Here is a 21,275-nt window from a genome sequence, read left to right on the forward strand (position 1 = left end):
ATTGACACTCCGGTCCTTGTTTCCATCCAGCCCTTGATGACCCAGACTCTGGACTACAGACTGCACAACACCCTTCACAGGCCACACCCGGCTGTTCTGATGTGCTTTACCGCCACCCTAGGACGTAACACTGACTGCCCAGTGGGAGAAGCGGATGACTGCCCTCCCAAGGTTACGGCGTTGGTGGTCATTGGACTTCATTTCGGATCTTGTGTCTGGAGGGTGCCAGATGAGTTGTGGCCCTGGGTGATCATATGTTTACTATTGTAATGTCTCCTTACTTTCTTATGACACGGGCTAGTCTTGTAGACACCATTCTGCCTTTGTGAATGTGTTCTTGAAAGTTTTGCCCTGTTTCCAACCCCCCTTGTTCTTGTAAATAATATCCAGTCACTTAAGAATTTAATCTGTACAAGGCAACAATTAATATATTGCAGTCTGAAACCAGCCCATGTAATTCCCTTTTCTCACCAATGTTTTAATTCTACACCATTGGCTAAATTAATGGCATATCAATAGAATCACCTTATTTTCTTGGAGGATGATTTATAATGTTCTCTAGCCTAAAATGATAATGTCTCAGAAGGGAACCCGGAACATGCCGTCGCTAACAAGCACAGGGTCTCCTGCTCAGCAACTACTGCAGACTCCCACGAGAGGGGCAGTTAACTGGCAGCGAGAAAGTCGACTTAAAAGCTAAGCAGTCCCAAGGTTCTTAAAGTGGAAAAGCAGCAACTTCTACTGACAGCCTCCCCTTTGCCACTGAGCAGCGGGATGGGTCACATCTGTGGGCGCCACTCCTCAGCACAGCCACTTTATCCCCAGCCCCTGAGACAGCCTGGAGTCCGTCGTGAGTAACTAATGGTGGGCAGACAGACAAAGACATCATCAATACTCAGGCTTCACTTTTCACCATTTTCCCCTTCTCTCTTTGTTCTCTGGTACTTTCCTCTCCCACCTGCCCCATCTCCAGCACAGCACAGGTGTAGTGCCCACCCTCCCTTGGACCTCTCCCACCTCACTGGACTGAGCCAACTACTACATGTACATGCAGTTAGATTTCACGTTTTTTATTTTTTTGTTTTGGGTATATGGAATCTAGGATGGGTGGATCTATAGACACTGTAACTGAACAATGGTTCTTGGGGGGTAGTAAAGGGATACCAGAGAGTAGCAAGTGGGTTCACACAGTCTCTGAGCCGGGGCCCAGGTCCCGGACTCTCCCACAGTCTGTGAGCCGGGACCGAGCTCCCGGGCTCTCCCACAGTCTGTGAGCCAGGGATGAGGGCCCAGGCTCTCCCACAGTCTGTGAGCTGGGGGTGAGGGCCCAGACTCTCCCACAGTCTGAACCTGGGGTGAGGTCCCAGGCTCGCCCACAGTCTGTGAGCCGTGGACGCTGTCCCGGGCTCTCCCACATTCTGAACTGGGGCCGAAGTCCCAGACTCTCCCATATTCTGAACCGGGGCTGAGGTCCCAGGCTCGCCCACAGTCTGAACCGGGGCCGTGGTCCCGGGTTCTCCCACATTCTGAACCAGGGCCGTGGTCCCAGGCTCTCCCACAGTCTGAACCTGGGCTGAGCTCCCGCCTCTAGTGCTGCTATAGCAGGAACCACACGTGATGGTTTTAACCCACAGAATCCGATCCCTCCCAGCTATGGCGGCAGGGAATCTGCATGCTGAGCACCAGTGTTCTCTCCTCTGCAGAAAGACCTTGTTCTGTTCCACCCTTGGGGGCTTAGCAGCCCTTGATGGTGCCCGTGTCCTGACATCAGTCTTCCCTTTGACCTTTGAGCTGCTCCACACAGGGACACCGGGTCCCAGGGACGTGCTCTGCCCCTGACTCATGTTTGAAAGTTCCCTTTAAAAACCAGAAACCCTCCCTGAACCAACATCTGCCCACTTTCTCACCTCACATCAGGGGCCAGCTTCACTCTCCGCTCTTGGAGGGAAGCATCCCCATATCTATGCTTAAAATGTGTGAGCGGCAATGTAGACACCCCCATATCACAGCTACTCTCAGTGACAGACAGGTCAGTTCCAGCCCCCGACGTGGGCTTCTCTCGAAGGGTCTCCAGAGGGAGACCTGATCCCAGATGAAGCAACCGAGGGGCCATCACAAATGTTTATTGACAGATGCGCAAGAAATCCAACCTATACCCACTCTTGTGAGAGAGGCTTTATTAGTTGGTTTTGAAAAAAGAAGGGCCCACACCTCATACCACACACTGGGCAGGCGAGCCCAGCAATGGTTTCACGAGCATCACACAGTCCCAAGGTCACCAGTCCCTGCCCGGTCCCTCCCTGGCTGAGTTCTACAGGGCCAACAACCTTTCCCTGGTAGGCCTGCGTCCTTAATCTGCAGCTTCTACCTGGGGCAGATTCCCTTCACAGCACAGCATGCCAGTCCCCACATCAGCCACCAGCTTGTGCTCTGGCCTCTTGGTCACTTCTCAGCCTTTTGTTCCCTTAGCTGCTGAAGATGTACCATTACCTCTCGCTAAGGTCCTTCCTGTCTTTGGAAGGGACCCCACGGCACGACGTCTGGCTGACTGCTGCTGCATGTACGTGTGGCCCTACAAGCCACATGCATGTGGAGCGTGCCAGCTCCAGGGAAATGGCAGAGTCCTGAGTGTGGGTGGGGCTGAGTGCATGCAGGGCTTGGGGCATGCCCTCTTGGAAAGCTAGGACCTAAGACACAGCCCACATGGATCCTGTTTCATTCACATGCAGAGAATAGGTTTCCCACACAGAAATGGAGGATAATTACCTCAGATACCACCCAATCCCGGCCACCGGCCTAGCCAGGCTGGCCCTTAAAGGAATGGTCAGAGCTAATCCAGAGCCACACAGCCCCAGGCCCAGTGGGCAGGCACCCTTCCCTGGAGTAACGGGGGTCTGACAATCATGGCATGCTGGAGGGGGCTGCCAGTGGCTTCATTCTGAAGGACACAACCCCCCGCACGGGCCCCACATCTGCCAGGGCACGGCCGCCTCCAAGTCACCATGTGCAATGCCACCTGGAGGGAAGCAGGAGGGCGATGCAAGTGTCGGGGTGCAGGGCAGCGGGCAGGGGCTCATCGTAGGGGCCCTGGCAGGTCCCCAGGGACACTGGTCTGGCCCCATGGGAGCTTCTTCCCCATGCCGAGCGCAGGCGCTGGGTTTGGGGTGAGGATGACAAGAACAGACCCCAGAATTGCCGAGCATCAAACAAGCCTTTGAAGATCAGAGGCGGCCTTGCAGAAGTGGGCGGGGGCAGTGCAACAGACACGGGGCACAGGGCACTGGGTGTGACACAGGAGAACCGGACACCGTGACATTTTGTGGTGACTTTGTAGCTACGTCGGGCCATCCACTGTGGCAATCGTCCGTGTCAAGGCCAGGTGCTATTAATAGAGGAAAGTGTGGGCAGGTGCACATGTGACTGAGAGAGAGAGAGAGAGAGAGAGAGAGAGAGAGAGAGAGAAGTGTGTGTGAGGGGTGACTGAGAATGAGGTGTGTGTGTGTGTGTGTGTGTGTGTATGTGTGAGGCGAGTGTGCACGTGTGTCTGTGCGTGTGTAAAAGACAGATCTCCCCTGCATGACGGGTAAACTTACACCTGCCTGAAAGAATTAAGGCAATTAGGAAAAACCCTTCAAAACCGTGAAGGGGCACAGACATCTCTCAGAAGTGGCTGGACCCGTCAGGAGGGCATGGCCCCTTAGAGACTGAGGAATGGGCTCTGGGGTCCCTGATGTTCGAGGAGATCTGGGGAAGGGGCACCCCCTTCTGCACTCCAGAGGCTGCCAGTAAGACCATCTGGCAGGACCACTGCAGGGCTCTGGGGAGACCCCGGGACACAAGTCCTGTCCACTCTGCAGGGGCTGCTACACAACTGCATCCCTGCCAGAGCATGGAGCCCTGAGCCTGCTGCCGCCCCTCGGGGCTCTGGCCGTGAAGCTGCCCCTGGAACAGCTGTGGCCTGAGTTGGGTGGCAAGCACAACTGGGGCACAGCTGGCTAGTGAGACAGTTGAGCTGGACAGACCCCTAAGCTGTCCCCTGAACCTGCCAGTAAGGCGTGCCCCCAGCACGGGGCCTGGGAGAGCCCACGGAAGGCATGGGACTCATCATTGGCCCCCCACCCCCACCCCCAGCTGTGTCCTTGAAGCAGAGATGAGAGAAGCCAAGGCCCTGGCACACAGATAAGATAAGGATTGAGCATCCTGCTAGACCCCCCTGCACCCCACCCTGCCTGGCAGGGCTTTGGGGCCCTAAGCAGCCCTGCTCTATGCTGATCCCTTGTGAAATGAGCGACACCACCCTCCACCCCTGGCTGTTGGGCCACAGGGGGGGGGGGCTGACTCAGGTCCTTGGCCAGGGCCGGGGCGATGTCCCATGACGCCAGCAAGAACAGCCAGGCTCGGTCCTGTAAGGGGATAAAAGGTCGGGGCTGGGACACGGTTGGGGGGCACCTGGGGACAAAGCTCAGGATGCAGGCAGGCGCGTGGGCCATGGGGCCCCCAGTGGCCCTGCGCTGGGTCCGGGCACTGGGCACTGGTGCGTCTCCGGCCCGCCAGGCGGTGCTGCCCTTTGAAGCAATCCCCCAGTGTCCTGGCAACCAGTGGACTAGGATGCTGCGCATCTGGAAGGAGCGGGGCCAGGAGAGTCTGCACCTGGAGATGCAGAAGCACTTTCAGGAGCTGGGACCCATCTTCAGGTACATGGGCCAGCACTCTGCATCCCTGGGAGGGGGCAAGCAGTGACACCAAGGGCTGCAGGGCTGTGTCTTTAACCGTGGAGACCCTGACCCTTCATCTCGGGAGGCGAGCCACTGACCGCTGGCTGCTAAGCAGATAGGACTAAAGCTAGAGGGATTTCAGTCAGACTACAAGAAGGACTTCCTAGCTGCCAAGTCATGAATTTGGAAGGAGGGCAAAGTTGGACTGGAGGGAGCCCCTGCAGACTAGAGGTCAAGAGAGGACATGCCCACCAGACTCCTCTGTCCTACGCAGGTACAACGTGGGAAGTGTGCCCATGGTGAACGTGATGCTGCCCCAGCATGCCGAGCAGCTGCAACGGGTGGATGGTCTGCACCCCTACCGGGTGCCCGTGGAGCCCTGGCTGGCCTACCGACACCACCATGGGCTCACCCTTGGCGTGTTCTTGATGTGAGGGGCAGCTCGGGTGGGGTGGGGGTGTCTCACACTTGGTGCTGTCTCCTCAGGGCTGAAGAGGGGACACTGGCAGAAGGGCACATGAGTGGACATCCTCTGGGGCAGGCACAAGGACAGTGACTGATGAGTCTGCAGGGTAGACAAAGCAGGGAGCCCTCAGCCCTCAGTCAATGCCAGCATGCTCCCCTGCCTGGGCATCACCCCTGGGCTTTGGCCTTCCCTCCTCAGGGCACTTGGGTGCTAGAGTTATGGCAAAACCCATGCTTGTTCCGGGTCAATCAGGGCCCCAGGAGGACTGGGACACATCTGAGGAGACAAGGGCACTGGCCCCAGACTGGTGGCACTGTCTCTTGAAGGAACAGACCCGACACAAAGAGGGTGCTGGGAGCCAGACAGCCCTGAGTGGGGCCTTGTCTGTGGGCATCTGGAGGGGTTAGCATCCCAGAATGTAAGGACTGGAGGATGGTCCGAATCAGATTTCGGGGAAGGTGAGTGTGCAGGTGTGATGGTGGGTCTGCATCCCTGTGGGCATCTGCAGGGTGTGCCTAAATGTGTTCACATGTGTACAAGCAACAAGGACCTTGCATGTGTGTGCACCTGAGTGTATGCCTACCCAAGCATGTGTGCATACATACGTGTGTCAGTATGTATGGGACTGTGCATGCGTTTCACGGTGTGTCTATATTATGTGTATGTGCGTGTACCTGTGCTCATGTGTGTGAGTGTGGTATGTGGACACGCGCACGTATGCCTGCATGAAGATTGTGTGTGTGTACCTGTGTAGCCTGCAACTGTGTATAGGAGTGGGTGCTTGTGTGCTAGTGAGTGCACCTGCATGCATGTGTATCTGTGTGTGCACATTGTTATGCAAGGGCATGTCTGCCCGTACAGGCGTGTGCCTGTGTGTGCATGAGCACACAGGGTTTGCATACCACGCGTTTGTTCCCGTCACTGCTCAGTCCTCCCGTCCTTCGCAGAGCAGACATCCAGGCACGTCTCTTCCTGCATGCCCCTGTGCGGGGGTCATGTGGGTCGTCGGGTGTGTGTGTGGGGGGGGGCGTTGTGAGGGAAGACTTCCTGTGGGCAGACATTGCAGGCACTTCCCAGGGGTTTGGGGCTGTGGGGTCTGCATAACAGGGCACTCCTCTGACCCCTGAGTCCCTGGGCTGCAGAAACAGGCCCAATCCATCCTGCCCAAGGTTGCTACAGCTGCCGGCCCCAGCACCTGCTCTCTCTGCTCGGCAGGAATGGGCCAGAGTGGCGCCGCATTCGACTGCGGCTTAACCCAGACCTGCTGGAGCCCAGGAGCACCAGGAGTTTCATGCCCATGGTGGACACGGTGGCCCGGGACTTTGCCCAGGCCCTGAGGCGGAGGGTGCTGCAGAACGCTCGCAGAAGCCTGACCCTGGACATCCAGCCCAGTGTCTTTCTCTACACCATGGAAGGTGGGCTTCAGCTCAGGGCTTGGGCACTGGGCTTCAGTGTCCGCAAGGCCGGGCATAGCCTGAAGCCTGGCACCTGTGCCCCACAGCCAGCAACTTTGCCCTGTATGGAGAGCGGCTGGGCCTCCTGGGCCCCACCCCCAGCCCTGCCAGTGTGGACTTCCAGGAGGCCATGGAAGTCATGCTGACGTCCACCACACAGCTTGCCTTCCTGCCGCCGAGCCTTTCGCGCTGGGTCAGCTCCGGGGTGTGGGCACGGCACTTCCAAGCCTGGGACACCATCTTCCAGTTTGGTGAGGCCTAGCCCTGTGCTCACCAGGGAGAGGGGCCCGCAGTGAGCCAAGGAGGAGGAGGAGGCCGGTCCCTGCCCTGCCCCCAGCCTGGGCTCGCTCTGTCCCTCACAGCCAACAAGGCCATGCAGAGCATCCACCAGGAGTTGACTCTCAGCGGCCCACGGCACTACAGCGGCATCATGGCGGAGCTGCTGCTGAAGTCCGACCTGTCTCTGGACGCCATCAAGAGCAATGCGGTGGACCTCACTGCAGGGAGCGTGGACACGGTCTGCCCCACCCAGCTGCCTCCCCTGCTGCCCGCCAGACACAGGGCCCCGGTCCAGCCACCAGGCCCGGCTTCAATCCAGGCCTCTGTTCCACAGTGAGGGGCCATCAAAGTCCTCTGACCCCGCAAGCCTGGGCCCTGGTGATACAGAGATGCCAGTAGAGCTTCCTGGGACCCCTCCCTTCCTTCTGGTGGGGTGATGGCCGGAGAACAGGGGATGGCCAGCAAAGGAAGCAGATGCTTCCAACCCCTGCTGAGCCCCTCAGCGGACTCACTTGCCTGAAGCCCCTTCTGGGTGGAACTGTGGTCACAATGGGCAGGGGTCTGAGGGCTTCCAGGAGGACCGACCTTCACTGGCTGCAGCAGAGGCCCATGGAGATTAGCCAGGCTGTGACAGGGCCAGGGCATCGGCCATGGAAGGAAGCCCGCAGCAGAGGAGATGGGGAGGGCAAAGGGCCAAGGGAGGGCCCACCATGCCCTGCACTAGGCCTTTGGACCCAGGAACCAGCGGGCTCACAGTTGCTTTCCCTGAGACTCTGTCCCCAGGGCAGAGCTGGACGGGCCCTCAGCTTGACGGGAGGAGGCTGTTTGTGGACATGGCTTGCTCAGGCCCCAGCTGCCCTGGGAATGACTCAGGGGCTGGCTTGAAGAATCCACATGGGATCTAGACTTCGGTCAGGGTACCCAGTCTGGGGAGGGAAGGGGCCAACTGGGCAGATGCACCTTCCCGAGTCCCAGGAGTAGAGGAACAGGGTTGACACACCTTCATGAGCTTGCAGGTGGGGGGCGTGGCTGTGGGCGGAGAGAAAAGGCTTTTCAGGGAAGGACCCAGCCTAGGGCTCAAGCCTACAGACCTACCCCTTCCCTACCCACCCCCACCTGCAGACCTCCTACTCCCTGCTGATGACCCTCTTTGAGCTGGCCCGCACCCCCAAGGTGCAGGAGGCCCTGCGGAAGGAGAGTCTGGAGGCGGAGGCCGCAGTTGCCCAGAGTCCTCACAGGGTGATATCCCAGCTACCCCTGTTGCGGGCAGCCCTCAAGGAGACCCTTCGGTAGGTGCCTGGCTCTGAGGACCCCAGCGGAGAAGTCGCCTAGCCCTGGCAGCTCCAAGCATCCCACAGTCCCCAGGGGCCCCCTCGCCCAGCTTCCTGCCGTTGTGGCCTTCCCTGGTCTCTGCGGGCTGAGCTAGGGTGCTGCGGGCAGTGGGACGTCGGGTGGGACCAGCGAAAGGGTGGGGAGGAGCAAAGGCACAGCTGAGGACCCTCGGCCCCGCCCCCAGGCTGTATCCGGTGGGCCTCACTGTGCACCGGCGCGTGCAGTCGGACCTGGTGCTACAGAACTACTATATCCCGGCTGGGGTGAGTGTAGCCCCACAGCCCAAAGGTCAGAGGTCGTGGGCTTGGGCCCCCATCCCCACCCCAGGAGGCCACTGACCACTCTGTGCCTGGTCCTCAGACCTTGGTCTACTTGTACCTGTACTCTCTGGGCCGCAACCCTGGCGTGTTCCCGCGGCCCGAGCGCTACGACCCTCAGCGCTGGCTGACCAAGGCCTCCAGCGACAACTTCCGCCACGTGGCTTTCGGGTTCGGGGTGCGCCAGTGCCTGGGGCGCCGGCTGGCAGAGGCGGAGATGCTCCTCTTCCTGCACCACGTGAGCAGAGGGGAGTGGAGCAGGGGCGGGCGCGGAGGCGGAGGGCAGCCCCTTGAGGCTGCGCCCAGCATGGACTGCCCTTGCTCTGGTCCTAGGTGCTGAAAACGTTCCAGGTGAGCACCGCCTCCGCAGAGGACTTGGAGCTGGCCTTCCGCTTCGTGCTGGTCCCATCCGCCTACCCACTGCTCACGTTCCAAGCCCTCCCCGAGCTCACCGCCCTGTGACTCACGCCGACCACCCCTCGTCTCCCCAGCCCCTCATCCTGCAAGCCTCTTGCAGCAAAGGAGACCTAGAGTCGCGGGCTGGTCCAGCAGCCTAGGGCAGAGTGACTGATGGGATAGAATGAAATGGCTGAGTTTGGGGGCCGTGGGAGGGGGCAGCACCGCCTCCTGGACACCCATGTGCCTTGACCTTGCCAGTGCTCCAGGTTCATCAGGTGGCCTCCCCAGGGCCCCCAGACCCTGCTCACCTGCGCAGTATCACTCCATCCTTTACTCTGACCCTTCCTCATGCCACACTGGCCCCATGGAGCCCCCTGGGCTGCCCCTTACTGGAGAGCAGCCTGCACTGGACCTGACCTGCTCTGGGAAGCCTGGACTCCAGGGTGGTGCTGGTGTCACCTGTCTGCCTTTTGTCCCGCTCAACTGACTCTGGCACCCTCCCTGTGATAGGGTGTCAACTGGGGCCTGGGTGAGACGGTGGCCAGTGGGTTCCTGCTAGAACATCAGCCCCAGGGGCACAGAGGTGGACAGCTGGGTGGATGATGGTCAGTGGGAGCAGAAAGGGTGTGAACAAGCTAGCTGGTGATGGGGCATGTCTGCTATATGCTGTGTGGTACGGAGCCCTCCCAAGCAGGAAAGTACCTAGAAGGGGATGCTAGGGGACAGCAGCTTCACCCGGCCCAGCCCACCTACTGTGACACCAGCTCTGAGCTTGCCCCCAGCAGGAAGTGAGGGGCTACCCTACTGTGGCAGCACCAGCTTTGTCGCCTCCCTGGGCCTCTCCCCGGATGTGGTCCTCTTGGTCCGCATAACTCCAGGCCGGGGCAAGAGTTGGCAAGAGGTTCCCCATCTCCCCCACCCTCACCATGATGCAGCACACCACTGCACAGGAAGCTGGCCGGGGGTGGGTCCCCATCTGCCAAATCAGAGACGGCTTGGGGAAGATTCCAGACTCGATGACGGGGTGAATCCACATGAGCCCACCCCTGGACCTCCTCTGACCCATGCCTTCCTCTGGGAACTCCAACAGAGGGCTGTCGTGGGTCTGGACTCATGGACGACTGGACAAGACTGGTGTCTGTACAGCCCTCGGCCCCGTAGGAGCTCCGGGAATAAATGCTTCTCCTACCCCCAACCTGTCTGCGATGTCTTGGCTTCACCTGGGTAGCAACTGTGGACATTCCCGTACTAATGACCCCTTGGGCCATCTTGGGCCAGGCAAGGGACAGGTCCTCTGATAAGCCAGGCAATGTGCTAACCAGTCTTCCCAGCACCCTGGTGTAAGATGCACGAGTGCCGTCTCATGACACAGGTGAGGAAACAGGTATAGAGAGAGCGCTCATTTTGCTTCCCTTAAAGCAAGGGTGTCAAACTGGCGGCCCAAAGGCCGCATGCGGCCCTGACGTAACTTTTTGTAGGCCAAGATGCCCTGAAATAAAATGAAAATAGAAAAAGTGTTATAAGAAAACAGCGCTTTGGGGACATTGAGGCAATACCGTGCACACAATTCCCTTGTTACATTTTATTTCAGAGCATAGTGGGCCACAAAAAATTACCTCGGGGCCCACATGCAGCTTGAGGGTGGCCAGTCTGACACCCTTGCCTTAAGGGAACCTTCTTGGGTAGTTCCCGAGGGTGGGAAGAGAAGGAGGGGCACGGGCTGGAGTAGAAAGTGTTAACTTGGATGAAAGGGGGTCAAGTGGGGGCGGGGATTCTGATTCATAGTGACCTTACAGGACAGAGTAGATTTCTGACGCTCTGATAGTCACAGACGTAGAAAGCCTTGTCTTTCTCCCACAGAACAGCTGGTGGACGCACACTGCTGACCTTGTGGTTAGCAGCCCAACATATGGCCCTGTGGGCTGCCAGGGCGCCTCTCAGTTAGGAAGAGTGATGGGGCTGGAGGAAGACCGTGGGATGTCAAATACTGCTGGATGCCGTCCTGCAATCAGGGGGTGGATGAGTAGATCCTTAGTTAGATAACAAGATTATGAATCTTTCTTAGACAAAACCAGACTTCTCGAGCGAATTAGCCACTGGGCCTAGGGGATCAGGACCACAGTCTCGGGGACAAGGTGCTGGTGTGCCATCCACATAGACAGTGTCCTGCATCTGACTTGGGTGAGTGGCAGCTGGCGTCTTACAACCTCAGGAGCAGCCATCTGAGGTGCACCCATTGGTCTGTCCTCATCAGGAGGAAAAGAGGGATAGACATGTGGACCAGGGGACCACGCAAACACCAGTTTCCACACGCCCGAGCCTAGAACTCGACGGTCGGCAGCTGCTCTGAAAGGGCCACGCCCTGGACAGAGGGGGAGCAAAAATAAGAAGCAGAATTCAGACCCATAACAGAGGCCTGTGGGGCCCGGAGACTGGTGTCCTTATTCGCCCTCACGTTTGGAACAGAGTTCATCATCTACGATGAAGGGCACCATTGATCTGAGGCCAGAGGGGGTTATTTTTAAAAGTGAACAGAAAGAGGAAATACCAGGAGAAATCAAACTAAGCGAGGATTCAGTGGGAAGATCACAGTGGCTGAGTTGAAGCAAAATGTGTGTGAATTGTTGAGTGTGAGACTGATGGTTTGCTCTGTGCACCTTCACCCAATTCACAGAGTTAAAAAATCCTAAATTGAAGGCATCCAAATTGGCAAAAAATAGTAAAACCCTCTCTATTCTCAGATGGTAGCAGCCTACACATAGAAAATCTCTAAGAATCAGCAAGAAAATAGTTGGAACTAACAAAGATTCAGAAAAATGGCCAGGTGTGGGATCAGCACACAAAAATGAGTTGGGGTCTTTTGTACTAGCACAGAGAACACCAGCCATTGAAATAGCCCCCAAAGATGAAGCAGCGCGGCCAGTAGTTTCACGTCAGCGTACAGATGCCCAGCAGTGGAGGGAAGGGCTCCAGCCTCCTTGGGGTGTGGCCTTCTCATTGTTGTAGATTCAAGTAAATGATGACCACTATAATTTCCAAGAAATTTAGAAGAGTTTTTATTAGGCTAGCCAACTGCAGCGAGCTAATCTCCTGGACAGCAGCACCAAGAAGCAGTCACAAGCGAGTTTATAAAGGCAAAGCCCACACGAGAACTTTCCACTGAGGCGGCAAAGGTTACCGAAGCCAGAACAGCAGGATGCATGTTAACGTTCGGAACCACGTCCTGCTTCCCGCACACAAGATGCATTTCTGGGGAAACTGTCCGCAGGGTTTTCCCAGAGGGGAGGAGAGGGGAGGCAGGTCACCTAGCAGCCAACGAAATGGAATGACTGTGGTTAGCCATTTTTTCCTCTCTGCCCTTTCACCTGCCTACCTCCAGGGGAGGTCCCAGGTAGGCTGGCCAGCCTTGAAAGCTGTGAGCCCCGCCGCATGTCCACCAGCCTCCGCTCCCTGTGCTTCACTTCTTGCCTGCCTCGGCAGCTGTCAGCTACATGAGTCTGAAGAGGGGCTTGTGGACTAGGACTGGACCTAGGGACTCGAGTTAGACTGGGCTTGGAGGCCTTCTTGATACATAATTATTTCTTGATATAAAGCTGTTTCTTATACATACGAGGGGGTACCCCTCAAAACTGGAATTCTTTTTTCAAAGCTATGTATTTAAATTTTTAAAAATCCTTTCATTGGGGGCTCTGACAGCTCTTATAACAATCCATGCCTCAATTGTATCAAGCATATTTATACATATGTTGCCATCATTGTTTTCTAAACATTTACTTTCCATTTGAGCCCTTGTATCAGCACCTCTTTTTCACCTCCCTCCCCACTCCCACCCTCAGGGCCCCTTGATAAATGATAAATTATTATTATTTTCATATATTATACTGACCTTGTCTCACACAGTTTCTGTGGTTCTTCCTCCAGTGTGTGTGTATGTGTGTATTTATGTGTCAATCATTGCAATTGGTTCCCCTTCCACCCCACCTCTCCCCACCTTCCCCCTACCCTTCTGGTATTGCTACTCCCATTCCTGTTCCTAGATTCCGTGTCGTGAGCTCTTATCTGTACCTGTGCACATGCTCCAATCTAGCCCAAAGTGACAGCCAGGACTGAGGTCATGATAGTTGGGGTGGGGTGAGGACGCCTCAAAGAACCCGAGGAACATTGTGTGTTTCATTGGTGCTATACTGCGTCCTGATTGACTCACCCCTTCCCTGTGAGCCTTCTGTGAGGGGATGTGCCATTGTCTACAGATGGGCTTTGGGTCTCTGCTCTGTGCCCCCTCATTCTCAACAATATGATTGTTTGTTTCAACTGTTTGTTTTGTGTCTTCTGATGTATGTTAGCCAATCCTGTCAACACCTCATGATCTCACAGGCTACTGTGCTTCTTCCATGTGGGCTTGTTGCTTCTCTGCTAGATGGTCACTTGTCTAACTTCAGTCCTCTAAGATCCCAGACACTATATCTTTTGATAGCCTGGCACCATTTGCTTTCTTCCCCACATTTGCTTATGACCCCATTTTACCTTCAACAATCATGCTGGGAGGGCGAGCATCACAGAATGCCAGGTTGTTAGAACAAAGTGTTCTTGCATTGAGACAGGGCTTGAGCAGAGTCCCAAAGTCTGTCCACTACCTCAGTGTAGTTCCATATAAATATATGTACCTAGGCCAATACCTCTATTTTTATGAATTAATATATCTACATATTGTGTTAGTCTGGGTTGACTAGAAAAACAAATTCATAGACATTCATATGTGTATAAGAAAGGGCTTTATATAAAAGAGCAACTGAATATTGAAAAAACATCCCAGCCCAGTCCAGATCAAGTCTTTAAGTCTGATATTAGCCCATATGTCCAATACCCATCTATAAAGCCTACTTCAGACCAATGCAACACATGAAATGATGCCAAATGCAGGAAAATCACAGGCCAGTCGGTGGAAAGCCTTGTGGATCCAGTGGTGGTGGAAACACATCACTGCTGGCATGGGTTTCCACGTGGTTCCTCCAGCTCCAGGGCTCTAGTGTAGCTCCATGTGTCTTGTCAGCAGGAAGACGAAGCAGAGAGTCTGTGTATCTGGTCTCCAGTGAGCTATTTGTCCCATGTCACCTCTAATTGAGGTCACCACGCTGCAACCTGAATGACAGCCTAGACTCCACCCCCCTTTTCAAGTTGACACCAGATTATGTAGCTGTCACACATATGCACACACCTATGTTTATGCCTCTATCCATAGCTTTGCTTTTTAGATCTTTCCTGTTTACTGTACCTTCCCCACCCTTCTTCTGCCTCCTAGCAATTCCTCTCAGCTAGATTGCTGTTGCTCCAACACCACCGGGGTCTCTACATCCTCCTCATTGTTGGTTTTAATTCCCTAGTTGTTCCCCTAACTATGGTGTTGTTTGCTCACCACTCCCTTTCCCCGCCTCCTCCTTCCCCCAAGTCCCTCCGAAACCGTCGATCTCATTGCTTCTCCTCGAGCTTGCGCCCGATGCCTATCTTATATAGGTAGGCAAAACAACAGTTAATGGAGACAAACCAAAAAGAAATGAAAGCTTGAATAAAAAGACAGAAAGAGAATAACTAGGAAAAAGAAGCAGACATCATTCCAGGTCTGTCCGCTGACCTTCATGACTATCTCCCCACTGGTCCTGGGGGGTTCTGGGAACTGCCCCTCCTCGCCGGAAGGGCTTCTTGGGGGCTTTGTGGCTTGGCTTGGCTCCCTTTGCTGATCTGTTATGTTCCATTCTTGGTTTGCCCCACTGTGGCATTCAGACCGGACTCACTCCCTGCCATGCGTCCCCAGCATTGACTTCTGTCGAGGCATGCTCCAGTGAGGGGACATCCTGTCTTTAGCTGTTGTAGACCCTACGGTCCTCTCTGTGCCTTAGCAGTGCCATGCAGGGACGTCATCCTCTGGACGTGGTGTGCCGATATGGGGTCTAGTCCCTCACTCTCTTTTTCCTTCTTGGTTTGTTTCCACGTGGGCATGTCAGGCTGGCCCCTCTCCCCAACCTGTAGGTTCAGTGTTGTCCTCTGTAGCACAGACTTCTAGGGAGGGATCACTTTGGCTTTGATTGGGGCAGCCCTGTAGCCCACTCTGCTCATGAGTTGCTCCATGTGGTTACATTGCTCTCAATGGTTGGTGCGCCGTGGGGGTGTATGCTTGCACACTCCCAATATTGTGGAGACATAGCCAGTACTCTCCCCCTGGGTGGGTTAGAGCCCTGCTCTCCCAGTGCCATTTCCCCCTCTTTTCTCTCTCCACCTCCCCCCTTTCCCCTTCTTTGTGCTGGAATAACATGTACATCTTTGGGTTTGTTCTGTCCCCCCACCCGACTGCCTGTACCTCAACCTGTGTAGTGTGAGATTGGTGGCTTTTCTTCTATACCTACTGTGCTGGTTATACTTACCTCAGGTACTCATGCCGTACTTGTCCTTTTGTGATTAGCGATCTTTGCCTAGCATAATTTCCTCCAACTCTTCCCACAAGATGATGTGCGTCATGTGATCACCTGTGCGTTTTAGTGATCCGTAGTACTCCATTGAGTGTATATGCCAGAGTTTTCTAATCCACTCGTCTATTGATGGGAATTTAGTTTTTTTTTCCAAGTCTTTGAAGTTATGAATTGTGCCACAATAAACATTAGAGGGCAGACTACTGCTAGTGGTCTATTTCTTACCTCTTCTAGGTATATGCCCCATAGCAGGATTGCTGGGTCATAGAGTAGCTCAATTTCTATTTGCTTTAAGTATCACCTGATCACTTTCCACAGAGGCTGTACATATCTACACGACCACCAGCAGTGGAGGAGATAGCTCTCCACATCCCCTCCAACATTTGTTGCTCTCTGGTTTTCTAATTTGGGCTATCGTCAAGCGAGTTAAGTGACATCTCATGGTTGTTTTCATCTGTATTTCTCCGATGGATAATGATCGGGAATATTTTCTTATATGTTTACTGGCCATTCGGGTCTCCTCCCAAGTGAAACTTCCTTTCAGGTCTTTTGCCCACTTCCTCAGGGGGCTAACTGTTTTCTTTCTTCTTTTTGCAGGCTCGGAGGGTATTGTAGATTTTAGTAATAAGCCCTTTGTCTGCTGTGTCATTGCTAAGAATCCTCTCCCAGCCTGTGGGTTCCATTGTTACTCTCTTGGTGAACTCTTTCAATGCACATGGGTGTTTTATCTTTAGTATATCCCACTTGTTGATGTCAGGTTCACCTGTGTATGTACCCTTCCCTATTGCAGTTAGCCTATGTATACTCTGAGCCAACGTTCTTAGGTTTGTCCTGATTCCTTCGTTGATGGTCCTGGTAGGTTGGGGTTTTACTTTTAGGTCTGTGATCAACCTGGGCATGTAAGCCTTTTGTTTCCTTTTTCTACAAGTGGATATCCATTGTTTCCAGCACCACTTGTTAAAGAGGGCATCCGCTTCCCACTTGATGTTTTTGGGGCCTTTATTGAAGATCAGTTGTCTGTATGCTGATGGTTTTATTTGTGATTTTTCTGTTCTTTTCCATTGGTCTGTGTATCTGTCATTGTACTGGGAGCACACTGTTTTGACCACTGTGGCTGTGTAGTAGGTGCTAAAGTCAGGTAAAGCAAGTCCTCGACTTTGTCCTTCTTCTTGAGGAGTTCTCTGCTAATTCTGGGTTTCTTCTCTCTCCATATGAAATTGGTGGTCAATTTTTCCAATTATTTGAAGAAGGTTGTTAGTATTTGAATTGGGATAGCTTTAAACTTATATAGTGCCTTGGGTAAGATGTACAACTTTACTATATTGAGTTTTCTGATCCACAAGCATGGGATAGTGTTCCATTTGTGGAGGTCATATTTGATTGCCTGTAAAAGGGTCCTGTAATTTTCCTGTGTAAGTCTTTTGTTTTTTTTATTAAATATATCCCTAGATATTTCAATTTATTCTTGGCTATTTTGGAGGGTACTGCCTTCTTGATCTCCTCTTCTATGGCCTTGTCTGATGTATGTAGCGATTATATAGACTTCTGTTTGTTGATCTTTTATCTGCCCCTCTTCCATATTCTCGATCACTGTCAGTATTCCTGTTGTGGAGCTTGAGGAATTTTTAATGCATAGAATCAAGTCATCTGCAAATAGAGATAGTTTCACCTCCCCATCTCCCAATTGGATACTTTTAATATCCTTCCGCTGCCTTATGTTGTTAGCTAGGACCTCCAGTACGATGTTGAATAGAAAAGGGGACAAGGGCATCCTTGTCTGGTCCCCTTTTCCAGTGGGATTGTTTTAATCTTTTCTCCATTGAGTATGATGTTGGCTGTTGGCTTTTCGTAGATAGCTTGTATTAACTTGAGGTATTTTCCTACCAGTCTTATCTTCTTGAGTGTCTTAATTAGGAATGGGTGTTGGATGTTGTCAGATGCCTTTCCTACAACTCTCAATATTATCATGTGATTCTTATACTTTTTCTTATCAACGTGGTGAATAATTTTCAAATGTTAAACCATTCCTGAATCATTGGACTAATCCCACCTGATTATGATGGTTTACATGTTTTATTACTTTTATATTATATTAGCCAATATCTTGTTAAGGATTTTTGCATCTGTGTTCATTAGATATCGGTCTGTAGTTCTCTATTCCTGTGGGAGCCTTGTCCTGTATGGGTATCAAAGTTATACTGGTTTCGTAGAATGAGTTTGGGAGTTGGCCATCTTTTTCTATGTTCTGGAATAATTTGTGGAGGAGGAGCAGTGTCAGTTCTTCCTGGATGCTTGGTAGAATTCTCCTGTGAAGCCATCTGGTCCAGGAGTTTTTTCGTTGGTAGTTTCTTGATAACCGTATCTAGTTCTTTTTCTCTGGGTCTGTTGAGGTTCTGGAATTTTATCTGGGATAATCTAGGGAGAAATTGTTTCTCCAAGTATTGGTCCATGTCTTCTACACTGCTGAATTCATTGGAGTACAGACTTACTTTGTGATTATCCCTTTAATCTTGTTGGGGGTCTCATCGCATCCCTCATCCTGGCTATTGATTTTTTGCTTCTTCCTTTTCTTGGTTAGGCTTGCCAGTGGTCTGTCCATTCTGTTGATCCTTTCAAAGGACCAGCTTTTTCCTGCATTAATTTCTTGCATTGTTTTCTTGTTTTACCACTCATTTAACTCTGCCGTGATTTTTCCCTCTCTTCCCTGATTTTTATTATTTCTTTTCTTCTGCTATTAGAGGGGTTGTTCTGTTGATTCTATTCTAGTTGTTGGAGGTTTTGTGATACCACATCAGTCATAAGTCTCTCTTCCCTTTTCATATATGCATTTATTGCCATCAAGCTTCCTCCGATAACTCCTTTTGCTGTATCCCATACGTTTAGGTATGGTGTATTCTCATTCTCATTAGTTTTTAGAAGCTTTCTAATTTCCTCTCTACTCTGGGCCTGTACCCATTCATGTCACAGAAGATCATTATTCATCCTCCAATTGTTTGCCCTTAGTTTTCTGGTCTTCCTTTTATTGTTCTCCAGCTTTATGGAGTGGTAATCTGAGAGGGACATTTGAGTAATCTCTATGTGTTTGAATTTACTCAGGCTCTACCTGTGTCCCAGCATGTGGTTAATTTTAGAAAATGAGTCATGCACATTTGAAAATAATGTGAATTTATTTTTGCGTTTGGATGGTAAGTTCTATAAATGTCTATCAGGTACAGTTGCCTAATTCTGGTGTTTAACTCTGTAGCCTCCTTGCTGAGCTTCTTTCCCAGTGATCTATCTTTCTCTGATAGCTGTGTATTAAAGTCACCTACTATGATTGTTGAATCTGTGATTTCTTTTTTTAATCTTTTAAATAATCTGACAAATTCCACGGGTATCTCATTAGGTGCATATATATTCATTACACTTACTGGTTCCTGGTCTACTGATCCTTGGAGCATTATAGGGTGCCAATCCTTGTCTCTTTTTATGATTTGCACCTTGAGGTCACTTTTGTCAGAGATTAGGATAGCAATGTCTGATTTTTTAAGTTGCCATTTTCCTGGTATATTTTCCACCAGCCTTTTATTTTTACTATATTTTTGTCTCTGAAGTTAAGACGTGTCTCTTGGATTAATGGGTTATGTTTTCAGAGCAGTCTGCTAACCTTTGTCTTTTAATGGGCGAGTTGAGGCCTTTAACGTTCTGAGTTATTTTCACCATCTGTGGATTCATTGCTGTCATCTTATCCCTTTAACGTTGGATGTTTTCCTATCTCCCGTCGTATCAGTGCATATCAGTGTGCTGTGTTTGTGCATAGGGCTTCATTCTTTCCCCTCTGAGGCCATGTCATCATGGTAGTTGTTTTTGGCACATTGGCTTCTGCATGGAGTTGGGCTGTATGTGGTCTCCAGCTTGTGCTTGGTGGATGTTGTTCTTCTGACCATAGTGAGTTGGCAAGGTTTTCCACAGAGTTGGGTGTCTTAACCTACCCGGCAGTCTAATTATGTCAATAATTTTGTTAATTGAATTGTGGAGAGATAAATGGCTTGGCAAGCCTCGCCTTTCTTGTCTCTTGCTCTTTGATCATTGGACCAGTGTGAGGCGGCCTTGCTTGTTCTGTGACTCAATTTGCAAGCTACACTACCTGTGGGACACCTAACCCATGGACTGTGTTGCTGTAATTTGAGGTTCCTTAAGGGACTTCTCTGCAGTGTAATCCTGAGTCTGACTCGGGGTTACCGCTTCTGACATTTAACATTTACCCGAGCCACACTTGCGATGACCACCAGGGAGGTTAAGGTGTATTCTTTGAGTTTTTTCCTTGTCTTGGAAAAGTCTTACCTTACCATCTAGCTTAATAGTTTGGCAGGGTAGATGATTCTCAGGCTGATGTGTTTTTCCTTCAGCTTTTAGATGTTACTCCACTCTCTCCTCCTCTTCATGGTATTTGCTGATATTTCTGAGCAGTTTCTTACCTGATCACCATTATATGTGACTGCTATTTTCCCCTTTGCTGCTCTTAAATTTTTCTTTTTCCTCAAAGTTGGATAATTTAACTATTATGTGCGTTGGTGAGTTCTTCCTGGGATTTCATCTAATTGGTGTCCTCTCTGCTTCCTGTACAAGTGTCTGATTCTCATTCATTAAGGTGGGGAAGTTGGCTTTCACAAATTCCCTCACTAAATAAGTTATTGATTTCTTCAGTGTATTTTGTTCTGGTAGACCAATTGTTCGATTATTGTTCCTCTTCATAGCATCTGTCCTTGATCCGTCTCTTTGATTATCTTGTTTGTCTTTCTGTTTGTTGAAGTCCATCCACGTCTTCTAGTCTGTTGGTGAGGTCTGTGATCTTGTGTTTTACGTCTGTTACCTCATCCATTAGCTCTTGTATTATTTGCCTTTGGTGTATGGACTTCATCTCCCCTATCATTGCATCCTTATTCTGTGTTGCTTCCTTCATATCCTGTACTGCTCCAAGCAGCACTTTGAGGATTTCTGTGCAGACCCACGTCTGCTTCTGCTGTTAGCATTGTTAGGGTTATGACTCCCTCTGCTGTTGTGTGTTTCTCTTGGTGAGGGTGTGTAGGTATGTTGCTGATAGCGTTTCATTTTGGGAAAACTGGGCATCATGTTTCTGGGAGACCAAGGATCCCTGAGTTCTTTCTCTGTGTGGCTGGTAAGAGTGTTTCTGAGGACTACCTGTGGCCTACTATGGTGGTGGGTTGGACTGCTTTGTAGGCAGGGGGCCTATGTGACTCAGTGGCTGCTGGCAGTGGGGGGTCTCAGAGTCTAGGCTGAGGCAGGTGACTGTAGGTATGCCACGGGCCACTTGGGACGGGACTGCAGCACATTAAGGGGCCTTGTCTGGTCTGCCAGGCCACAATTTGTAATTTTTTTGTTTTGTTTCATTATTTAAAAAATCATTTTATTGTGGGCCTGTACAACTCATATCACAATCCATAGATCCATCCATTGTATCAAGCACATTTGTACATTTGTTGCCATCATCATTCTCAAAACATTTGCTTTCTTCTTGAACCCTTGGTATCCGCTCATTTTCCCCTCCCTCCCTCCCTCATGAACCCTTAATAATTTATAAATTATTATTTTGTCATGTCTTACACTGTCCCACATCTCCCTTCACCCACTTTTCTGTTGTCCATCCCCCAGGGAGGGGGTAATATGTAGATAGATTTGCAGTCTTTTAAAAACATTCTGTGGAGTCCCAAACTGGTAGACCCAGCTTTTGCCTTGGGCTGTGGCTATCAGCACCTGTTGGCTTTTCTTGTTTTGCTATGTTAAAATCCTAAGTAGTGCTCTAAAGATTAGTGTTTTAGCCACTTTGTTATGTTAATGTAATGCTAATGGAC

At 51.6% G+C, this 21,275-nt stretch overlaps 1 protein-coding gene across 1 annotated transcript; it reads left to right on the forward strand.

Moving 5' to 3' along the window:
- The first annotated feature begins 4,365 nt into the window (after positions 1–4,365).
- On the forward strand, positions 4,366–9,025 carry LOC142448565 (cytochrome P450 11B2, mitochondrial-like). The gene is made up of 9 exons (XM_075550520.1): positions 4,366–4,694; positions 4,990–5,145; positions 6,397–6,596; positions 6,683–6,886; positions 6,998–7,152; positions 8,037–8,203; positions 8,431–8,509; positions 8,607–8,801; positions 8,897–9,025. The coding sequence occupies exons 1-9, from the start codon at positions 4,366–4,368 to the stop codon at positions 9,023–9,025; spliced, it is 1,614 nt and encodes a 537-aa protein (XP_075406635.1).
- Positions 9,026–21,275: the final 12,250 nt, after the last annotated feature.

Source organism: Tenrec ecaudatus, chromosome 5 (genome assembly GCF_050624435.1).
Source record: "Tenrec ecaudatus isolate mTenEca1 chromosome 5, mTenEca1.hap1, whole genome shotgun sequence".
Classification (NCBI taxonomy): Eukaryota; Metazoa; Chordata; class Mammalia; order Afrosoricida; family Tenrecidae; genus Tenrec; species Tenrec ecaudatus.

Excerpts from the sequence above, each read along its gene's own strand:
- LOC142448565 (XM_075550520.1), top strand. The coding sequence starts at position 4,366 with ATGTCCCATGACGCCAGCAAGAACAGCCAGGCTCGGTCCTGTAAGGGG. Across the intron at positions 6,597-6,682 it reads CTTTCTCTACACCATGGAAG|CCAGCAACTTTGCCCTGTAT; the intron begins GTGGGCTTCAGC and ends TGTGCCCCACAG. Across the intron at positions 7,153-8,036 it reads CTGCAGGGAGCGTGGACACG|ACCTCCTACTCCCTGCTGAT; the intron begins GTCTGCCCCACC and ends CCCCACCTGCAG.